The 22641-nt window shown below is 41.9% G+C and overlaps 1 protein-coding gene and 1 long non-coding RNA gene across 4 annotated transcripts in view; one reads left to right on the top strand and one right to left on the bottom strand.

The window, feature by feature from the left end:
* LOC311441153 overlaps nucleotides 1-22641 on the top strand; it is a 60904-nt gene that overhangs the window by 4861 nt on the left and 33402 nt on the right. The gene's annotated exons all lie outside the window — the stretch shown is intronic.
* LOC311441152 (vesicle-associated membrane protein 2-like) overlaps nucleotides 410-22641 on the bottom strand; it is a 46949-nt gene continuing 24717 nt past the window's right edge. For 2 of the 3 annotated variants that reach the window (XM_084528855.1, XM_084528857.1), the window contains exons 2-5: nucleotides 16097-16211; nucleotides 12739-12897; nucleotides 11500-11551; nucleotides 410-3952 (exon numbers count right to left, since the gene is read on the bottom strand). In XM_084528855.1, the coding sequence (XP_084384981.1) occupies nucleotides 3933-3952; nucleotides 11500-11551; nucleotides 12739-12897; nucleotides 16097-16211 (346 nt within the window). In that variant the 3' untranslated portion in view covers nucleotides 410-3932. Of the gene's footprint in view, nucleotides 9087-11499; nucleotides 11552-12738; nucleotides 12898-16096; nucleotides 16212-22641 lie in introns of all 3 variants that reach the window. The other variant, XM_084528856.1, reaches the window with a different exon arrangement.

Raw genomic sequence — 22641 nt, 5'->3', positions numbered from 1 at the left:
CCCTTTAAAAAAAGCATCCAAAGTACACCAAGTGTCTGAACGAGCAGTACCTTCTGGCTGTGAGTTCCCTCAGTTAATGGTGCTCTATTGAAAGGAAAACCTATTTCGCCACTGAGAAAGTTAAGAGTAAGATCACATGCACTGAACACATTCACGCATCTGTTCTTCATGATTCTTTAATGGTTATACCAGTTTCCCCTTGCCCTTTTTGAAAATGGGCTTCATTATCATTTATACAACAAGTTTTGTTTTCTTTTCTGTTAGACTGAATATATAAAAACTCAGAGTGAATTAAAAAATCTTAATTTCCAGAAGGCTTTAGCACTTAATGCAGAGAGGGAATGAAAGCTGAAAATGTTCAACTGTGCTTAAACCGTATGCATTCGGAACAGAAATGATACAAAAAGCATCCTCTTAAAACAAGATTTATTGGCACAAACATACATGTTACAAATGTATACAGTATTCTTGGAAAATACATTCACCACTTTCAAAAAAATCACCATCCACGGGAAAGTACAGTAATATCAAACTTGGTAAGTTGTCACAATTTTAGCATCAAAATGCATGCGGAATTTCATCATTTATAAACAGAATTCCACTGACCTCCAGGTAGAGCACTTTAAGAAATTTCCTGGTCTCCACAACATTTTTTTTCCCTCCCCAAGTAGCTCTAGTAAGACACAAATGGAGTGTTTTCTGTAGAGGCACAAAGCACAATTTCTTGCCCAGTACAGTCGGGTCTACAAGGTGAGAGGTGCTGTTCTCAGCAAAGACTTTCAGCTCCTCTCTGAATGCGTTCCTACATAGCTTAACACCACCCTGTGGCCTTTAAAAGGATGCAGTTAAAGGTTTGGGCTGGAGTTCAGTTTTCAAAAGGGCGACTGAAAACAAATTTCTGGTTATTCCTGTTAGAGGACGTAAAGCTTGAGGAGCTAAAAGGAAGGAGGTAGAAGAAAGGTTTTTGTTTTGCATTGCCATTCCAGCGGCATTGGATGGGAGTTGGCACCACTAAGGTGACTTGTGAGGAGAACTAGTATCTCAGTAAATCCCTCTTCTTTGGTGCCACTGTAGCAACTTAGCAGCAATGTTTTGCCCCTCACCTCAAACAGTGCAGAGTCAGACTAACAGATGCCTTGAATCCGTTTGAATGCTATCGATAACCTCAGTGTTAGTGTCAGAGGAGTGGGTTTCATGTATGCGGAAGGAAGGGAATGCACTCGGTGGGGCAAGGAATATACCAAGTGGCAGAATTCATTGTGGAATCGCCATCCTTGGAGACTTTCAAAACTCAGCAAGACAAATGCTGGGCAACTTGATCAAACCTCAAAGCTGGCCCTGCTTTGATTGGACTAGATAAACCCCAGGAGTCCTTTCCAACCTAATTTTTCTATGATATAAAGGAAAGGCTTTTCCTCTCCCAAAGTAGAACATGGCACAGATTCCTTATCACGCCTGGATTTAGCAAGAACAGATGAGGTTTTTCATTGTCTCTCCCCATTAGTATTGGCTGATGCAGTATGCCCTCTCATCTCATGTGGTGGTAACAGACACACAGCGATGCAATTCTTCCCTCTCCTTCACTCCTTTCTCAGAGCTACCAGAGAACAGAAATTCTCTGTATGCTTAAGTGTGTGCTGAAGGAGCTTCCAGAACTGGGCACACTTTGCTTTTCCCTCCTAGAAGGCCAGAGTGTGAAATACCCAACCATCTGCCCATTTTAAGGCTACACTGCTGAGCTGCTTAGCTAGCACCACCAGAGGCTGCTTTAAGGTGTTAAAACTCAAGCAGAAGTCATTAAGAAAAATACTAATTAGCTGGCTGCAAACTCTTGTTTCCTGCAATGGCTAAAACAAGTTTATAATAAGAGTTCATATATTGCCACTAAGAGAGCATTTTATGTAGCAAAACTAAGTAAAAGCTTCTCACGGTAAATACTGGCTGTGCTTTATCTTGTTCATATTTGGAAGGAGAACACATCACCCAAATGGCAAATGTCTGTCTATGTATATATGTGCTTCTTTTGGGATGGGGGAGGAAAAAAAAAAACAGTTGTCAAAAATGTAACCTCTACAACAGTTGGTGTTTCCTCCTCAAAATGTATTTTTGCAACAGACAAAGGATGTTTTTAAGCCCTGCTTTTGAGTAGGAGGTACTAATTTCTAAAACAGGTGCTGATAAACACAATGTGACTAATATTTTGCCACGTATGTGGTCGGGGGAGGGAGGACTTTTCATTTGCAAGACAAAGTAATGATGTTTTTCATGGCAAGTAGTGGGCTATCGGTAACATTTTATTGTGCGGACCTGTGAACACGTCTTAGCTACATTAGCATTTTATTTTATATCTAATCTAGGAAAAAAGCAAATGGCAAATGGGTTGAACTTCGCATTCTAATGAAAAAAAAAGTATCTGTCATTAATGAGTGGGCTTTAGAAGCTAATTATTTGGGTATCCATATAGCTACTAATAAATTAAATAATAGGCAAAGAATACTTAAATAACTCTAAAACTGTATACCCGTGGCCTTTACAATGCAGTTCTACTTTTATTTTGAGTCCTTTTTTTTCCCTTTGAGTTTCATTAAAGTGTCAGAAAGATGTCATTTCTGGCATACTGAAGTCCTTCCTGTACAACAAAAAGCCCAGTGGACATGCAGCATGTAGCTTTACTGCACCAAGCACTCTGGAGCCCTTACTTGACTGAAGTCCTTGAGCACTTCTGCAACAGACAAGAGTTGCACAGAATCTTTGGATGGTATAATCCCAAAAAGCTCTCTTTGCAAAAAATAATAGATCACCCTTACTGCATATGTCTCCTCTGCTTTCAGGAAAAAAAGAGAAAGTAAATTCAACTACGGTCAACAAGTCATAGCTCATTTGAAGTAGTAGTCCACATACACCTCAACAGACTAGCACCACTTAGTTTTAATGTACGAAAGGTGCTCCTAAGTATAGCCACTCATAAAAAAGGAAGTTATTGAATGTTGGCTATATTTCACTTAAACCATTTCCCAATTTACTACCATGTCATTATCACGCTATCCTTTTTTGATGGAAGAGAGAGGAAACAGCAAATTTGATAAAATTACTGTTACTAGAAATGTTAAATAAATTTCATTAAAACTGCAGTGTTGCAATTAAAGTAGTTTAGCACAAATGCTGTTGTCTAGCAACCAGGAGCACCCTGCAGCATCACATCGTTTTGAACTGAATTATGATCTAGGAACTGCGTTCTGCCTGCAGGGTTCTCGTCCCGTCAGCAGAGGCCTGTCTGAGGACAGCAGGGCATTTTGGGGAGGAGGACGTGCTCCACTCGGGCCTACCTCGGCTATGATCGAGGCCAACAATAACAACAGGACAGAAGGCAGGGAGTCAATTCAGAGGGCAGCAGAACAACCCCAGCCCCAATATGCTATGCTCCAAATACATTACACTCCAAAAACACAAAGGCTTTCAAAGAGAATGAAGAAAGACTTGAAGAATAATGGAGAAGCCAGCCACTGTGAGGAGAGCTAAATAATGGGCAGCTTTTTCATAATTATCTTTGTTGTTCTCTATAGCATTTTCTCTTTGAAAACAAGTACTTTGTCCTTTTAAACTTATAGCACATGGTTTCTTTGCTTGAATAGAGTGTTATGTATGAACCACGAGGATGTATTCATGTTTTAAACCAGTACAGGTTATGATTTTTGCTTTGGAGAATTAGCAGATGCGATCCAGCCATGACAGAATGGGGTTACTGCAGAAATGACTCATTGTTGGATAATCAAGTGTTTACTTCACCAAACTGCATGTAATCGGACTGCCACAGTTTTTTGCTTTATTGCAAGATGTAGCTTTTAAATGTCAGTGCATCAGGAAGAAAGGTATGCTCCTTGGGTGGCTCAGATCTCTTTTCATGCATGTGTTCAAAGACAGTCTTCTGAGTCTCAATGGAGAAAAACAGCCACTGAGAACATCAATGGAAACATAAATTAATGACATAAGGAAGGAAAATTAGTTGAAGAAGAAAACAAATTCATTTCTTGAAGTGGAATAGAGCAGAATTTCTGATGGAGTAAAGGAGGAAAAAAAAGACGTGAGGTTCTGCTCTGATGGTTTTATACATCTCAGTCCAGTACCCCTACTGAAAATAATAATGTCACCGTCTGAGAAACCTTCAGCCAATCATTTCTCTAGATAGAAGTCTATTTTTTCCAACTGCGTTCTTCAGCCTTCTTGCTTTTTCTATCTAAAGAAAGGAATTTGAGGGTTCTTATGCTTTGTCTAGTACGAAGGAACACATGCTCAAATGGATCACTTCTAGCAAGTGGGATCTAAATCAGGTGGGAGAGCTGAACTGGCTGGGAGAGCATCTCGCTCTTCTGACTGCACATGGGAACCAAAGGTTAAGATCTGTTACAGTCCTAAGGTTCAGGTCAGAATGTGAAGTCAGACCAAAGAGACTTTGGCCTCTTTTGGGCCTTTCTCCAGTACTCACTGTGTACATTGGGAGTGAGCCCAGTGCCTGAGACGCCTACTGATTTAGCCCTTTTCCCTGTTTAAAGGGCAGGGTCAAGATCTAAAACCTGGGTCACACCCAAGTGCCCTCTTGTTTGTTGCAAAGATCTAGCATCAACACAAGCAGTAGAGATACTAGCATCCAAAAATACTAAGACTACGCATACTTCCACTGGGTCAATAACCTCCCATGGGACAGAGGAAAAAAAAAAACACTCCATAAAAGTATAAAGAAGAGTTCAGTAACCATCCGAACTTCCAAAAGTTCCTGAAATTTCAGTCTGCCGTTAAGGATGCACTTCTGAGAAACAGACAACCATTTTACAGGTATGCTCGAACAGGGATGTCAAGTCATGAGCTTGCGTTTAAGAGCTAAAACCCCTAGTATTCAGACAAGAAGTAGCTTGACTGTTCAGAAAGTTATGAGAAGGCCTGTCAGAGGAACAGGGAAAGAAACATAACAGTAACGGAGGGATTTCAAAAGCCCTTGCTTCCAAGACAAAAACACAGGAGACTGTGGCTGTTCTACGTAACTCCTCATATAGTTATAACTGGCATTGCAGATGTTTTAGTCACTTACCGCAGATCACCCTTTAAAAAGAAAAAAGCCAAGTATTTTACTTGCCTCATCTACTCCAGGGCTCACCTCACGCAGGTTCCAATGGAACTGAAGTGCCAGCTTTAAAAATCAAACTGACTGCATTTCTAAATCACTTCTTATCCTATAGATGCTTGGTTACATTCAGGATCTTTATCAGATTCTCCCCTCCTCCTTCTAATAATCTTGGATTATGTTAGACTAGGTTGGATTGACCGTGCTGTTACATAATGTGGTCAAGTGAAAAGCAGGTTAAGTGTCCCTGTTTAGGCTTCCTCACTACGTGCTCGTGCAAGCTCCATGTACCAGATATTTAAGTTTAGAGCCCTATTTATGTTATTGCAAGATGAGCTAAATTAGAAGGAAGAAGGTGTAATGCTCAAGCAGGACCTTAATAGCTTGTGGAGAGTGGTTGCAAATAACACTGCTTAAACCTTGGGAGTTAATGTGCAGTCAAGTCGAACAGCAGCTGTGGGACAAACCCAGACCAGCTCCTAACCATCCCATTTCAGCTGTGCTGTTCCTGAATGCCATGTCATGCTGGCATTCTAGCTGTACAGCTGTAGCCCAGAAAGCAGGGGAGGGGTGCTTCTTATACAGATAGAATATGCAAGTCTCAGATGATGTCTAACCCTGGCTAAAGCTATCAAACCCCTCGCTCCCAGCCAGAGAAGCCTTCAGTTCAGTCCCCAAGATGGTAGTCATAAATTAATCAGCCTTGCAGTCTCCTGAGGTTTTTCCACGAAGCAGGTAAAAGGGAGCCCCTCTGTGCCTAAGCCTGGGCAGTAATTGGTGATGAAGAGGCGTAGCTGAGATTCTGCACAGTAATTGAAATTCTAACTGGTGCTGAATAAACAAGAAGGAGTTAACCTTTATACGGAAATTTGCTATTACAAGTAGGCAGTTGTAGCTACGCATACACATTTTAAGTGCAGAGGCAATGAGCGGAAAGCAAATCAATCCTGCCTTAAACACAAATAAGATCTCCAACTGCGTTTATATAGATTGTCCTCTGTACCACTCTGTGTGTATGTGATGGTGTTGCACAATCCGTGACCCTGAGCAGTCCTATATTACCGTGTTCTCAGCGCAGGATAATTAACCCTCTGCAGGAGCAGACTCTGGGGCTGTACAGCAGGGAAGGATGCACTTGTTCATGCTTCCTGGGCTGAATTAGATATGCTACATGGCTCATCTTACCAATTGCCACCAGTCGGTGCAGCACAGCTAGCAGAGTTGAACATATACAAGCATGCTGTAGTGCACCCAAGTTAAAGAGTTAAACACATGAATTTAACACATTTTATTAGCACACAGGAGAAAATCGTCTTTTCATGAACATTTCACAACCCACTAGAAGCTAGGTTTTGTGACTTCACTCTTCCTTGCAAATTCTTACCAACATCTAGGAGTCATCCCTGTTGGTTACTGTTTTGAGGGAGAACAAGTACACGTGCTACAAACAGGAGTTTTGCTTCTCCAGTCTCCTCTAAACCTCCCATTTTGATTACTAACTTGCTTGAGCCAGGAGCACCTACACTCTGTATGCTTTCAGCACTCTCATTATAGTTTCATTTGGAAACTTTGCATCTTTGTAGCTAGAGGATTCAAACTCCTTGCTGTGTATCTGCTGCTTCCATCAGCTAAGTAGCCACTGCAGACTCTGGCAGGAAATCCCACTCTCTACATTAAGGATCTGTATCGGCATATGACCTTAATGACCTCATCCCCAGAGAAAGCTATCTTTAGCTCAGGAGTCCTTTCAGCATTCCTATAGAAAAGTCCCATGAGGATCAAGTCATGTTCAGCATGGGTATGGGTGGTCAGGTCCCACCCTCAGGAGGTAACTTCTGAAGAGCTAGCCAAATATCTCAGTAGTTTAAAAAGGGTCCTGAAGTTGGATGGCTTATTCTTTTTCCAGCAAAGGCTCAATTATACATAGTTAATCAGTTGTAGCACTTCATGGAGTCAAGCCCTTAATGACAGCAAAGTTTTCTGTCTGATCCATGAGGATTTCAGAACCGTTCACCTACTTAGGTGAGGAACTGAAGCGAACAGGGCATGCCAGTAGCACATTAGTAACTCTGAAAGTTATTAATGTTTGAAGGTTACTTCTATTTCATTACAACTGTGGCCACCTGCTAGTTAACAATATGAAACAGTACATGCGAAAATTAAGTAATAAATATATGGAAAAGTAATGCAACTGAAACCATTCAGCTAAGCATTACTTATTCTCTCCACAAAATTCTGCTTAAGCACAGTTTGAAAATAGATCCAATGCAATGAACTGGTCTGATTCTCTGTGTGTTGTTGTTGTTTGTTTTGTTTGTTTTTGTTTTTGTAATCTAAGACCACATCAAGAGAGATACTAGGAATATTTGCTAATATCACTATTTTCAATGCCCTAAGTTGCAGGCAAAAACAAAAACACAAAAACATCACCAAAAACCCTTCTTTAAAAAAAAAAATAAAAAATCTAGCAATTCTTAGAAGTACCAAAGAAGTTATCCTAAAACAACCCTGTCAGGATTGCCTGGCTCAAAATTTGATAATTCATTTTTAACTTGGCTAAATATGTTTAAAACCTGGTATAACTGTCTCTGGATTCTAACCACATCCCTCTCAAAACAAACTATTCAGTGCTTAAAAAGGAAATCAAAAATGGAAATTGAATATTTAGGAGCAACCCTACAACTATAGCATAGTTGCTATAGCATAGCAAGAATTTTCCCCAAACTGCAGTATATCTTTTAATTATATCAAATGTTGGTTTTAAGTATGAAAAGTATCTCAGCTGAGCACTTTATAAAGAAGATGTAATTTATGAATTATACACCCAAATTAATTTTTTAAAAAGCCTATTAACACCATCTGTTTGGAATAGTGTTTCTCTGTCTTCCTGGGCTCCAGGAAAACTTTGCTAGGCACCATTCCTTTCCTCGGCCCCTCTCTCTGCTATTCCTTCTGTTTACCACATCCTTCTCTTCCTGATTTTTAATTTGTCCTCACAGTGGGGACCATTTCTGCAAAACAGCGCAGAGGCAGCTTCCTACAATTGTGCTGGAAAGCCACAGACATCACCAAAGTCATCCATGTGCTTCAAGTTAGGGCAGTAAGTATTGGGATTTGGCATTCAGGAGAGTCCCATGAAGTCTGACAAATACCACCTTGAGTTTTTAGCAAGAGTCTGCATCTTGGTCATTTATGGTGTTTGTGTTACTATTTTTGCATTTCATGTAGCTTTCCCAGGATTCTGCTAGCTAATATTTTTTGGTTGTCATACAGGCTTCTTTCTGTCTTTCACACTGAGGGCTTCTTGGTTGTACCCAACACCCCACAAGGGAAAATTTCAATCCATAAAAGGCAGTCCTATTTACTTTCTGCAGGCAATACGTGTAGACATGGATACCACAACTAATCTAAAAACCTGTGTGTTCGGTTGGCTGAGTATAGATGTCACACATCCTAGGAATACTTGCAGATACCACTCTTTTCGAAGTGTAGTAGAGACTCACTGCCTCAAAAAGCTGCATCTGATAGTGGATTTTGCCGTCCAACTTCAGGTGCTCAGATTGAGAGTTTTGGCCCTCGTGTTTGCTGAAACCTTAGTTTTGGGTCCAATCCACCTTACAGCATCCCTTTAAGCAGGAGCTTCCCCATAGCCGCTTTCTCTGATTCTGAGATGTTTGGAATGCTTTTCATATATTACAGTTTCTGAAGGTCAGTGTGTACACATTTTAAGACACAGTGATAAAACAGTGTATGGAACTACTTGGCAGTATTTGGCTGGTACAGTTTCTTGTGGAAACAACAGAATTCCAAAACACACCACATTGAATGCTTATGGGTTATTACAAGCGAAAATCCCAAGACACTGGGAATTAAAAAGCGGAGTTCAACAAAGGAACACTGATACTGTTGGTTGATATGAACAAAGTTGTGCCAAGTCGTCGTCCTTTGCTTTTTCAAGTGGAGAAATAAACTGGGAAAGGAAGCAGAAGGGGAAAATATGATGTACAACAGCAGTTATGACAGTTACCATTGTGCTTTAGCTCACAGAAGCATGTGCTCCCAGGGGAAGGCAGACACCTTCAGCACATCCTGCTGAAAGAGCGCGACACGTCTAGCACACAGCATGCCTCCATGCTGCAACAGGGCTGCTGCCCCCCGTCAAAAGGCTCTTAGAGGGAGAGCTGGAGTGGAAAGCAGGGGAGACTGCAGCTCCAGAAACAAAGGGCAAGGACTGATGTTGACGTGAGCAGCCACCCCCAGTTCCAGCAACACTTGCAGCCCTCCACGACATAACTCCTTCAGTGAGCAGCCAGCCTGCCTTTCCAGGGCCCCAGCACCAGGACAGTAGGCAGCCTGGTTTGGGCCATGCCACCAGCCGTGGCAGCTTGTTGCTGTGAGGAACTACCCTATCTATCCATATCTGTAGCCAGCCATGCACTGAGGGTATGATCTTGTTCACATTCAGTGGTAGCACTGGGGAAGCCATGCAGACCTCGTCTGTGGCAGCATTTGGACACTCGATGTCAACCTGAATTGTATACTTGGGAGCATCTGTGAATGAGTACACCACTGAGTTCAACGCACAGGGTCCTTCCCGAAGCTGCCAGCTTCAGACAATATTACAGAAGGATCAAATAGACTGAAAAATAATTTTGAATCCAGAGCTTATACGCATTTAAATTTCACCAAACCTGCACTAGATCTCACTAAGGTGAGCCATGACCTGGGTTTGATGATGTGACGTTCAAGTTTGTGATTCAATGCCTTAAAACACAACCTAAGCACGTCAAACCTTCTATTTCTGTTTCCAAACTTAGCAAGGCAGGCATCCAACATTTAAAACCATGAGGAAAAAAAGTTATTACTTATAATAGAATTACTTAGATATAATTTCAGAGTTAACATTTAAGGAGAAATTATGAGCCATCAAGTCTGCTTTTTTAGTTTCTTGTTAAGATATCACAGAATACTTGATGATGCCTATGTACACAGCAGCCAGTTCAGTGGCTGCACATCTGTCTTCCCAGGCTGCTGCCCTAAGCTGCAGAACAAAGGCCTGTCTTTCCTTTGAAGCCACTTGCCTGGAGTACCCAGTTAATATAGTTAATTAATATCTAGCCATTTGCCATTCTTGCCGTATCAGAGTTACGAAACCCTGCAATCATTCTGGGTCACTCTGGTGCCAGCGTTCGTAAGACTAATAAACTTCCACATGCATCTCAATCCATTTAGTCGTGTTTACAGGTGCTCCTGTAAGCCTGCTTTACAGAAGTACCAGAGGAAAATGGAAACATGCCAAAGATGAGGCGTGTAATTTGAGAGCTGGGAATTAATTCACATCCACGCTGTAGCCTCCTGGTGAATCGCTTCTGGGTTACTAGCTGTATTGTATAACTCCAGAAATCCCCCTTTTAGGAGTTAATGCCATGTTACGGGAGAAGGATCACAGGAGAGCACCTGAAGAGCAGCACAGAGGAATTCCAGCCGCTCCAGCTTCACTGGGCACCCAACTTAAATGCCTCTGTGTGAGCGCATGTAGCACGGGGAATAAACAGGAGGAGTTAGGGACGTGCACACGCCTGTCGGGCTATGATCTTACTGGCATCAAGCTGGAGCTAGCTGGTCTGTAAGGCCCTTTCCAACCCAACTCACACTATGACTCCATGCAGTTATGTCACATAACAGCTGCTGCTAGCCCAGCGGTTACATAACCAAATGTTCAGTTCCTGTCATTACGAGATCCCTGGCTCCCAACTAGCACAAAGGCCATAATTCATTCACGCGCTCTCCTTCCTGTAACAGGAGGGTAGAATGAGATGATCTTAGAGACAAGAAACCAGTAAGACTTTGGGCCACCTTTTACCAATATTTAGGTATTCAGCATGCAAAGGGTTTCTCAGAAGCACCAGCATCTCAAATTCCAGATGATTTGGTGGAAACTAGGCATCTACATGCTTTTTTAAAAATATAATGTCCATTTGCATGTGGGCCTTTACCCTCATCTTCATAGGCATGAGCTAATTCAGTGATTACTGTTCTCACTAGAAGCAGCAAGGACTGTGGCCCTGGTTCTAATGAAGATATCTGATGCTGCATAAAAAAGCATACAAACATGAAAAGGGAAAGTCTTTAATCCTAGGGAAAGTTATGTAACTTGCTAATGTAAAATGCATTAAATGTCAGCAAATTCCACCTATGTGTCCAAGGAGCTTGCAGTAATTCTCTCTATAACAGCATGACACTAGAAGGGGAATTTCACAAATTAATTCGTGTAAACATTTTATATCCTTTTCTGTTGTTGTTGTTCTGTTTTCTAATTTATTAGCACTTTGTAAGTCACAGAGATCTCAGATCATAAATGAAAGAAAAAATGAATTACTCACTTATAATTATAATGAGAATGACTGCGCATACTACACCAAGGATGATCATCATCTATAAAAAGAAAGTTATGAGAAAAAAGAGAAAGTCAGGTTTTCACATGAAAAACATTAATTCCTGAGGTTTTTTTGCTTTTATTTTGTGGCCCTTTCTGCGCACTTTTACTTCTTGCAAAGTCTCACTGTATTCAGTGTGACTAAACCTAGCTCAAAATCTGGGTCTGTAGCTCCAAAAAGCCTTGCTTCCTGCACCCCTTGGCACAACAACTGCTAGAAGTCCAGGCAAACTGCTTAGTTGAGTTTCTAACCTAGATCTACTTCTTTCTGGAGTGTTTGTACGTGTCCTTTCCCCAGAATATTCTGTCTTGCTTTACATTTCATAGCAGTGTGGATTGAAAAGATGAAGCAGGTAACAACAGGCTGGTAAAAAGTGCATATTGGATTCTCCTTTGGAAACAGGTGGTATTATGTGGCTGGACATGAATTGTCAGTAGCAAAGATGGTTTAGAAGGGAAATGGGAATTAAGCTGAACTTTTGGCATAGCGTTCATGGGTTGGTGGTGCATGAGTAGAAGGAAGCAAGGTTGTGGGGTCTTATATGAATAAATGGAGCTTAAGATTCTGGGTCCAAAAAAGAGAGCTCCTGGAGGAGGTCTGAAAAAGCAGAGGAGAGTGAAATTCCCTCTACTTATGGGAAAGGATAAGGCTTTGAGGACAGCAGAGGAGACAGCTGGTCAGCTGGTTGATTAAAGATCTGCTCTACAATCTGCACCTCTTTAAAAGAGACTGGCATTTCCTCACTTCTCACAGCAGGTTCTGGACCACCCCCTGCTTTTTTTTTTTTCTTTTTCTTTTTTTGTAGTTGACCATCCTAAAGAACAAGAAGCTGATCATCTCCCACTTATTTTCTCCAGCTTCTGGTATTCACTACGCCTGATTGGTTTTTGTGGTTCACACAGGTAACTCATGTGAATCACCATGAAATCTCTCCCATCTCTATCTGCAGACACTAACAGAGGCATTAGAATTTGGATCCAGATTGTAAATACTGCAGAAATGATCTAAAGAATAGATCTGGTAAAGATCAAAGTTGTTTGGCATATTATTTGGATTCTGGAGGTCAAGGCATCCTCTCCCCTTGACAAGAAGAGACCATTTAGAGATCCCATTCTAGAATCAAAGTCCCAATACATGATGCCTGCCATGAAGCTATTCTTAACAGGACATCTTTGTACTCCTTACCTTGCAATTTTTCCACCAATATTTTCTCTTCAGTTTTGCTGCACTGGTTTCAAACTGTGAGGCACCTGCTTGCAATGCATCTGCCCGGTTGTCAAGCTCTGATAGCTTCTGGTCTCTTTCTAGCACCTTGTCCACGTTCATTCTCATGATATCGACCACCTGCAAAGGTATAGCCCCACGTTAGAAAAGCCAAAGGTCACCCATACATTCACACTCCGAATTATATCATAGTGAAAACCATCTTTTGCCATTTTGCCATGTGATGGCAAGTACTTGAACAGAGCTCTAACACCATGCTATGAAAACAGACACACTGAGAACAAGATAAACACAGCTAAACTGTGCCCAGATGGCCTTAAAGGTTTAAAAAAAAAATAAAAATGAAATACAGTAATTAGTTTAATTAAAGCTTTTGATTTCTTTTAGCATGCAAATAACTGTTTCACTATAAGTACAAAAAAACTGATAGAGACCAGTACCTCTACTACAGTTCGGTTGAAAATTGTCCAGTCATCACTAAACACAAGCCATTATTTTCCTTATGCATTTAATATAATTTCCTTATCTGAACTAGAGAAGTTGACTAGGTAAAGGCCATTCTAAGAGGAACAATATGTATTTCCTGACCAAGAAATCTGCTCATTCTGAGAGAGGGATGTTTTTCCTCAGACAAGAGACAAAATTCAGCCTGAAGGGTAACAGGGAACTCACGTCCCATCGATGGAAAATAATGTGCACATCCAGTACACAGAAGGTATGGCCTATTCATGCATATATTTTATACATTGTGCTGGAGAAAGATCCTCTTCCAGAAAGCCAATAATCCTAATGAGAAATCCTGTACAAACTCATAAATTGTAACAGAAATGTTAGACGGTACACCAGTCTCAGATTTGTTTCCTTTATCCACCAAACTTAAAATAAAATAAAATGTTTTGGTCAACTGAAGTTTTCTTAATTACTTTTCCAAACCAAAACCTTCTAGGCATTTCATTTCATATCAAATTAAAATAAATAAATAAATAAATCCCAGCTGGTATTTAGTTAAGTTTTGTCTTTGTACAATGTATCCTAGTAAAAATTTTGAACTGTTTGAAAATGCTGAAACAAAATACTGTAAAAATTTCCTACCACTTCTCTCCTTTTTTGGCTAGAACTATTTATTGAAGTTAACATGAATGCTGTGAACATTTGTTCATCCAAGACTGTGTTTTTGTCAAATAAGTAAATGTTTGTCTAGCCTAAAAGCAAGCCTTAGAAAATAAGCTCTAGGATGCCTAGAGAAATTACAGGGGAAAACCCAGCAAAATACAGCTGGAATGCAGAATTCAGAGGACTGCAAATCATTTTAATAATGCCAAAAATTTGCTTTTAAGCAAAATCATGAGCTTTGAGTTTTGCTTTGGGATCTGAAGTGCTGTGTACCACAGCAGCTGGAGCAGAAGAGTAGCCGGAGCAATGTGGTGCTCTGCCCTGGTGTTTGCTGCCACCTACAGATTGCTTTCCCACAAGACATGAAAGAAAAACGATCAGGAAAGATCTAGTAGGGACGCTCAGAGGAACGCTTAGCAGATCAGACAGAGCCTTCTGTGCTGTAAGCCCCAGGGCCTTCACAGGACTGAAAGACCAGTAGTGTTTGTCTCCCTTGTCTAGTCTCATGCTGTGATTTAATGATTAATTGTCCATTCCCTATTAAGCAATATCTGCTGGACATGCAATAGCCACTCAAAACTACCCCATACCAACCTCCATCCTCCCTCTCAAACTGGAGCTGAAGAAAATGTGGATGCTAATTACCACCTGCATAATCCTCAAGTCCAAGAGCTACACACTCTCCTCTCCTACTGGGTGAGAGTTCCTGACAAAATGACTCCATCATGCTTCACAAGAACTTGCATGGGCTTCAGTGAGAATTATCAGACTATGGAATATCTCAGACAGAAAGTGGGGGCTCACCGGAGCCATCTCCTTTGATGTTCTTGAAGAGCCCTACATGTCTGACCTGCATTACTCCTTTTAAGTAATAATGAGCAATTATTTTTCATCTTTTAGGGACAAATACTTTTACTGTAGCTCACATAAACAATTACAGCACCATTATGAAGTAATACGTTCAGTACAAGAAGTTTATTTCATTATTCTGACCCAAGACAGAAGCTGAAGTGTAATGCTCCTTTCCCTGCTGCAAGAGACACTCCATTAACATCAATGAAGTTACAGTGATGTGAAAATCAGTGATAATGAAAGAACCAGGCCTAGATATTTCTGCAGACAGAGGATGTTCTTGTGATCAGCTCAAAGCATCAGCAAAAGAGAGGCCAGAAAGACCCTGGTTCAGGTTTCAGCAAAGAAAAGTTCTCAAAGAGACAAACCTCAATCTGACAGGTGTATTTAATTCATCTTAAGAAAGGCATTTGAGTTGGATGTTGTGAGGTCTTTTACAGTATACCTAGAACTTTTGAAAAGCGGCCTTTTTGCTGGTAAACAGCTATTTTCTAGCTTTTATTTTACTGACTTTGTATAAAAGAATCACACAGGCCCTGGCCATTTCCACATGGGCAGTAATTAAGTACTTAAGTCTTTGTAGGGGTTTAGCAAAACTCTGTACTAAGTAACCAGCACACAAATGTGCACAGTAAGTGTGCAAGGATGCTACAGCTGCTGCTGTACCCCTGTTACACTCAGGATACACCCATGAGCAGCAGTGTGCTCGGTCACTCCCATTACCACGGCAGTTAGGTGGATGTTGGCATTACAGCCAAGGTGTCAGGGATTTTCTGTATACTACAAGAATTTAAGAATCCATGCTGGAACAGGCACATGTTCCTCCAGGACCATTCAGAAGAGTGAGCACTTGTTGAAGATGTTGTTGTGATGTCATGTGTGAGTGCCTTTCTTTCGGGATAAATTCTGATGATTAATCATTACACCTCTGACTAATAAACACAGCCCTCACCTGTAGAGCACTCATAGCTTGCATGTATCTACAAGAGGCCAGTGGTTTGTCTCTATAAAACAGCCTGTGAGATTAGTATCCAAAATTTAGGAATGCAGGAACACGTTAAAAGAGCTGATTCACTATGACATCTCCTCCTAATGTGACTATCTGTGATGAATTCCTGAATCAGCACCGATGTCCATATTCATGCTGCGGAAGTGTTACCAGTACAAGAACGTTCACACTCAGAATACCTCCTGCACTGTCTGCCTCCTCAGAAATGCCATCCTTTGGAAACCCTCATTTCCTAGACCCACCATCTTCAGACAAGCAGGATAGCTAGTGAGGCAAGCATCTTAAAGAAAAAGAAATCACAACACCACCCCTGTGGTGAGCAACAAATCACGCAGAGCGACTTACCTCATCCACCCGGGCTTGTGTCTGCTGCAGCCGTTTGCTGCTTGCCACATTGGCAGGAGGTGGCCCTACAGCCCCAGCACTGGTGGCACCTTGGGTAGGAGGAGCTGGAGCAGACCTAGATCCAAAAGAGAGAACATAAAAAGTGACCGAATCCATCTTCACCTGTTCACTACTCTCTTCTGGAGCAAGTCAAAGGTTTGTATCTCCTTTAAAAGGAGTTGTCCATTGTCTGACAGCCCTCCATTCCTGGATCACAGCCCTGATGTCCCACTCCATCCTACTCTGCAATTAGTTTGCACGCTATTTCTTGTTGGGTCCGTATCAAACTCCTCCCCTCCCTTGCTGCCTCTTTAAAAACCAAGCAGTTCTGATCACCTACCCTAAGTTAGTCCAAGGACCAATCTGATCACGGCCCTGGCTAGCAGGGCAGAGCTTATATCCCACTAAGAAAACAGACTTTTGTCCAGGTATTTTGTGTTGATATTATGGGAGCGAGGGCTGCAAGCCTGTCTTCCTCTTCAGCATGCTGAAAGACGGGCTCCCCTGCTCCTTGATGTCGGGCTGGAACCTAACCAAGTAAAGATAAACAAAGGAGAAGAGAGAGAAATGGAGGAGGAAGTGGGGGCAAGAATCACACTGCATGGGGTTAGTCATCTCCGGCACTCAGCAATGTTTAAACACCCCACTGATGGTCCTCAAATGCCCCCTCTGAGCAGCTGGCCAGGCTTCAACACCTGCAATGGACCCCAGATGAATATTTGTAGCAATGCTTTGAACAGAGCCCTGATCTAAGCATCAGCTCCACTCTTAAGCATCAACATCAGTTTCCCCCAGGCTTGCTTTAAAATAACAGAAGACAGAGTGAAAGCCCCTCGAAATGCAACAGGGGTTCAGGTCTATGCCAGTGCATGAGCTTGTGCAGGCACGTCACCTTGCTGGCCTGAACAGGGTCCGTCAGCCTCAGCCTGTCCTTCTTCACACCCTCACTTCCAGTGTGTGAAACCTTCCCTTTCCTTTCAAGGGACCCCTGCCACCTCTTCCTGCAGGGAAATAAAACCCTTCCTGGAGCTGCAGAGGAAATCCCTTAAGCATGTGGACTGAAAAATATCAGAAATCCCACTCCTGCATTACCAATGCCTTCCCACATCGACAGACCGAGAGAACACAGTGTTTCTCTATGAATCATTCTCTTTTACACCCTGGGGTCTGATTAATGCTGCTGGAATTATGGCCCCATTAAGACACAGTCAAAGTGCCTAGAGGCACCTAAAGTTTGTTCCCCAAATGTACCTAAAGCTGCAAAATTCAGTTTGACAGCACTGCCTGTGGGCTGAGATCCCTACAGATAACTGGGACCTCACGACCTCCCAGCGATGAAGCTGCTGTTGGCAGACCTGGAGCACTGCTGCATCTCACATTTCTTTTTTAAGCTGCGGGTGAGAATGGCATTGTCAAGCTGTAGATGAAAGAAAAGAATTTGAGCTGTACAGAAATTGCTTACGCCTTGAGGACTTCACTGCCCCTATTAAAAACATAAAAGACCAGATGCTGTTGCCACCTGCAACAGAATTACACCACTGAAGGACCGTGGGCCAGGATCTCAGCAGAATTTATTCTGAGTTTACACAGTCGTCACAAAGGATCAAAATCTGACCATCACATACACAAGCCCAAATAACGCCAAACAAGATCACACCTGGAGCATTAGTAACTTCAAAAGCAATTCCTAGAACTGTTCAGATCAGAACAACTGATCTAAAATTGAAATTGTGAAATTTCTTTGCTGTCAAAGAAATAGACAGGCTTTTCCCCAGTCAACATAAGCAGGTATTTTTCTGGGGAAGCACTGTCATATTTCTCACTACTACAAATGTTAGCACAAGAGAGGACCTCTGTTACATACTACCAGCATCCTGGAGACCAATTTTCATCTTTTTGTGTGTGTGTGTTTCCCTGGCTGTCCTTAAAATGATTTGGCATAAAGTAGACACTTCCCAGTTTGTTCTCTCGCAGCTCCTTGCTGCCATCTAATTTAGTTTAACCTATTTTTCCTGGGGTTGCTCTGCTCCCTGCACAAGCAAGGAATGGTATCAGCAATGGTTGCTTTTACAGCTGCCTTTATGATCCAGCTACATGTAGCTACTCTAACTACCAGAGAGAGATGACAATCTTTATGCTAAGGTACAGCAAGCTTATAATTAACAACCACATCTTAGTCAATTACGCAAAATCTAATACAGGAGCAGCCAGGGCTGGATGCTGCCTACAGAGCAGATGCACCCTTCCCCAACCTTTCGTCCCTGGAGTCGTGCTCTCTTTACAGAACACCAGCGCCTGCCTGACCCAGGGCTTTGGGGTCAGAGCAGTGAGCAAGCAGAAGAGGCACAGCATCCAGTGCAGGTTCCCAGCCATGCTGTAGGAAGGCAGCTAACGCCACCAGCGGGTCTTGCGGGTTAACAAGGCATAAGCCCTCTCACATGATTAGGCAGCACATAACATCCAAAAGAGGTGAAACAGGGACAAAAGTACCTGCATCACGTCCTTCTCCCAGCCTCCCAGGGCACTTCAGAGCAGGACTGAGGGTCTCCATGCTTCTGGCTCAGCCCTGTCAGTGTTTGAGCTCTGCAGAAAGGATCCCAGCAGGGCGGCAGCAGCAGAAGACGGTACTTCTATGAGCTACCATGGCTCCAGTCCCACAGGGTATTTGTTAAGAGTTTGTCTTTGAACCTACATTTTCTAATACAGACGGAAGCGAAGACTTAAGGCATTGGAAAGCAACAATGTTCTTTGTGATATTCTGGTGCAAAAATGGTAGAATGAAAGTCCAACCTACATTTACATTGTGCTATTATTGCCTCTGTGCTGTGTCACATCAACTTATAATTTCTCGGAAGCATTACTCAAACGAATTTATGCAAAACATTAATGCTATGTTAGGCTTTCTTTTAAAGTAGAGATGCTTCTTGTACTTCAAAGTCTTACTTCTTGTGGCTTGGCCTGAATTTTAGGAGCTATAAAAGAATGCAAAATCCATATAAAATCCCTGTCACTGGGCCCTTAGCCTTCAGACCTGTGTACTAATTTTTTTACAAGGGAGTAAATATAGTTATCACTGATGCTGAGAATCTCACTGTCAGGAACAGGTCAAATTTATTTTGCAAGAAATAATGCTCTATTATAGTCAGTGAAAAAGGGGTATAAATCCCTAGCAAATCTTCTTAAATTGCAAGCAGTGTTGCAGAGCTCTGTATTACACTCTAGGAGAGCGACAAGTGACAAAGAAGCAATACCACAGAATCATCTAGGTTGGAGAAGACCTCCAAGATCACTGAGTCCAACCCCTGAGCTAACACTAACGTGTCCTCCACTAAACCACATCAGTAAGCTCTACATCCAAACATCTTTTAAAGACCTCCAGCAGGTTCAGCACGCCTGAGGACAGCCCTGTGTGCTTGGAGCAGTTAGGTCGTTCTTTATGCAACATCAGCTGTGTCCTTGCTCCCCAGCATGCCAGTTAGCACATGAGCAGTCTCACTGATTGAAAGCAGGTGCTGCATCCGTGCATGTACACAGCCACCTAGGAGGAAACATTTGGGAGCTGTCCTAGTGATTCAGTAAAATGGTCTCAGCTGACTCAGACTTCCCAGTTCTTTTGGTTGCTTGCTGGGTCTGAAGCTGTTAGGTCAAAATCACGACTAACAGATACCTCACCTGCATATTTTGGAAGTGGTTTACTACTTAGCTCTAACAGGAAAAGGGAGCTGCAGCTCTAACGAAGAGAGAACTGGGGGTATCTGGCATTACTGTTTTCCATTTCAGCACTCGGTGAAAGACCATTAAGGATGACCACGTATCTAACGTCTGGGAATATTTGCCTGACACATACTACATCTTGGATCATCTGTGTGAGCTGTGTAGGAGAATTTTGTTGGTCAGACTAAGGGAGATGCACAAAGCAAATGCCAGGAAGATGCTAAGCCATCAGCATGGCTGCATAAGAGATGCTTTGGTGTAGTTCACATTAGGACCTCGACAGCTGTCTTCAGCAACTTGTTCTTGGTTAAAATCTCAGCTGTGGGACCTAGTCCTGTCAAAGTCTTTATCCTAACAACATCGCGATAAGCTAAGGAAAAGCTGTTATTCCTGCACACGTCTGGGAAACCGAGGGAGAGAGGTGACGTGCTGTGTCCCAGGAAGGCCTGGCAGCCTAGGCCTCACCCTTGCCATCCTCCTTCTGCCCTCTTCTTCAGCCACTGGCTCCTAACCAAAGCTCACAAATGCATTTCTAAGAGCAGGAATCATCTTCAACCTCTCATACTTAAAGACTGAAAGACTCGCATAGTTAAAGGTTACAGCAAGGGGAACGCAAATGCTATCAGACAGCTGTATCAGCTGGCAGGGCTCAGGGGAGGGGGCAGGGAACCATGCAGCAGCAGGTTTGGCTCATGAGCCCTGTAAAAAGTGAAAGTGAGGAGGCAATTTTCTATGAATCCCAGTCTGACTTCTCTTTCCTCAAACCCTCTCCCTGTAACTAGCCAATATTTGTCACTGTAACTAGCCAAACTTTGGTACATTTAAGACTCTGTTCTTGCATTTGGACCCTTTAAAAATCAATCTATCCACCTGCGCATGACTGCTTAAGTAAGGTTTGACAGTCTGTGGTTCCAAAGGCACTAAAAAACATACAAACTGTATTTAATAGTAAAACGATAATAATAAAAAAAATCAGAACACTTCCTTAGAATTGCACTGTTGAGACTTAACTCTAAACCAACAATTAAAACCAGCTACAAGTGCAAATTCAGACACTATTTTAGTGACTAAGCATGCCAGTCAAGATCCAGGACTTAACAGTAACTGGAGAAAAAAAAGAAAAAAGGCTCACAATTGTCCCTGGTACAGAGAGCGTTCATCTGTGAATTTAGATACCTCTGAAAGCTTTGAGACAGGGAGGATTTATACGGAAATAAAGGAGCTCTGCAGCACTGGGGGGTGGCTCTTAATTTTGAACAATGCAAAACAATGCAACAGTGCAGCAATACAATTTTTTTTTTTTTTTTTTTTTTTTTCAGTAAACAATTTTTCTACTGTTGGTTTGCAAGGGAGAACTTTTACTGACAATACTTAACAGTTTTCTGCTTTCTGGAGGGATTTGCTGTTTTCCAGTGTACTGATAATTGGATTCTTCCAAATGGGACCTTATTTCTGCAGCAGGTCAGTTTAGCCAACACCAGCACAAATGATTTCTAATCAGTTTAGCTAACTGCATTTTGACACAGTCCCAAAAAGCATAGCCTAACCAAAGAGGACAGAGTAAAATTCTGTTCTAGCCTTCTTACATGCCATCTCTCAAAGGAATTGGCACATTTAATATCTAAACTCCTTGAAGTTCTGGGCCTTCCAGCGCTGTGTGCCTAACTGTACAAACTTAACAATGATACAGGGATAGCATAGTTGTGGATGGGTTCTCATGATCCTGTTTGGGATCATGTATGTCTAGAAATCAAGTGCTATCTATCCCAATACCTCTTGCCAAAATTTTTGCTTTTCCCATAGCAAAATGTGATGGTGTCAGATGGCAGGTCCTGTAACTCTTTCAAAACCACACACTAATGTCAGGAGATGTCCAGATAAAGGACACTTCCAACAACTGAAAAATAAGTGTCCTTCAGGATTAGGTTTCCAGCCATCTTACAGGTTGATAATCATGTTCTCTGCCTGTCAGGTGAAAGGACTCTTCAAAAGTAAACCCTAGTTAGAGATCACAACCCACTTAGTTCTGAGATAGATGCACTCTCAACAAGGGACTTCTTTCAGTTCTGTTGCCCACTAACTGTAGTATTTCAGGTTTCTAGTTGATCTTCCCCTCTCAAGTTACTATTCTCTGCTTCAAGCTAATTTTATCTTTGCTTTCATTCTACTAATCTCACTTTCACAGGCAAACAAAGCTGCTCTATGGGAGGAAAGAAGGTCATGATATTATAAAGCTGGTTAGAGTGAAAATTATACTGTTAACAGGGGAGTGTCACTGCTGGGCTGATGGACAGCTGCATAGCTGGGGATGGAAAGAAAGGAGTTTTCTGTCCTGTGAGGTTTCACAGAGGGAGCACAACTTACTCCCAACAAGACCAAACAGGCTTCCTTCAGTACCAGGGAACACTCACAGTTGTAACAGAGATGATGTTCTTCGTTCTGCTTTTCAGTGCTCCATCTGAGACCTTCAGTGTTCAGTAAAAATGTGACTACTGCCAATTAAATGACTACAGACTTTAATTTCAACTCACTGCATTCTCTATCAAATTTAAAGTGATTTCTCATGCAATGTAATAATTGGGTAGTAATGAGTAATAGTGAATTGGTGGTAGGAAAAAAAAAATCACATATAAAAGGAATTAGTATTTTGAGATGTCTTAATTTTGTGAAGAAAGTTCTGCTTTGAACACGCTTCTGTTCCCAAATGTGATTTTCATCTACTACCAGCAATATTCTACAAGGACTCGCCGTTATTACAAAATATTTACTCTGCTCATCAGCCAAAGAATAAT

The sequence above is a fragment of the Aythya ferina genome (assembly GCF_964211825.1).
Source record: "Aythya ferina genome assembly, chromosome: 9".
NCBI classification, from domain to species: Eukaryota; Metazoa; Chordata; class Aves; order Anseriformes; family Anatidae; genus Aythya; species Aythya ferina.
The sequence above is the reverse complement of the archived record's forward strand: the minus strand, read 5'-3'. Positions and strand labels throughout refer to the sequence as shown.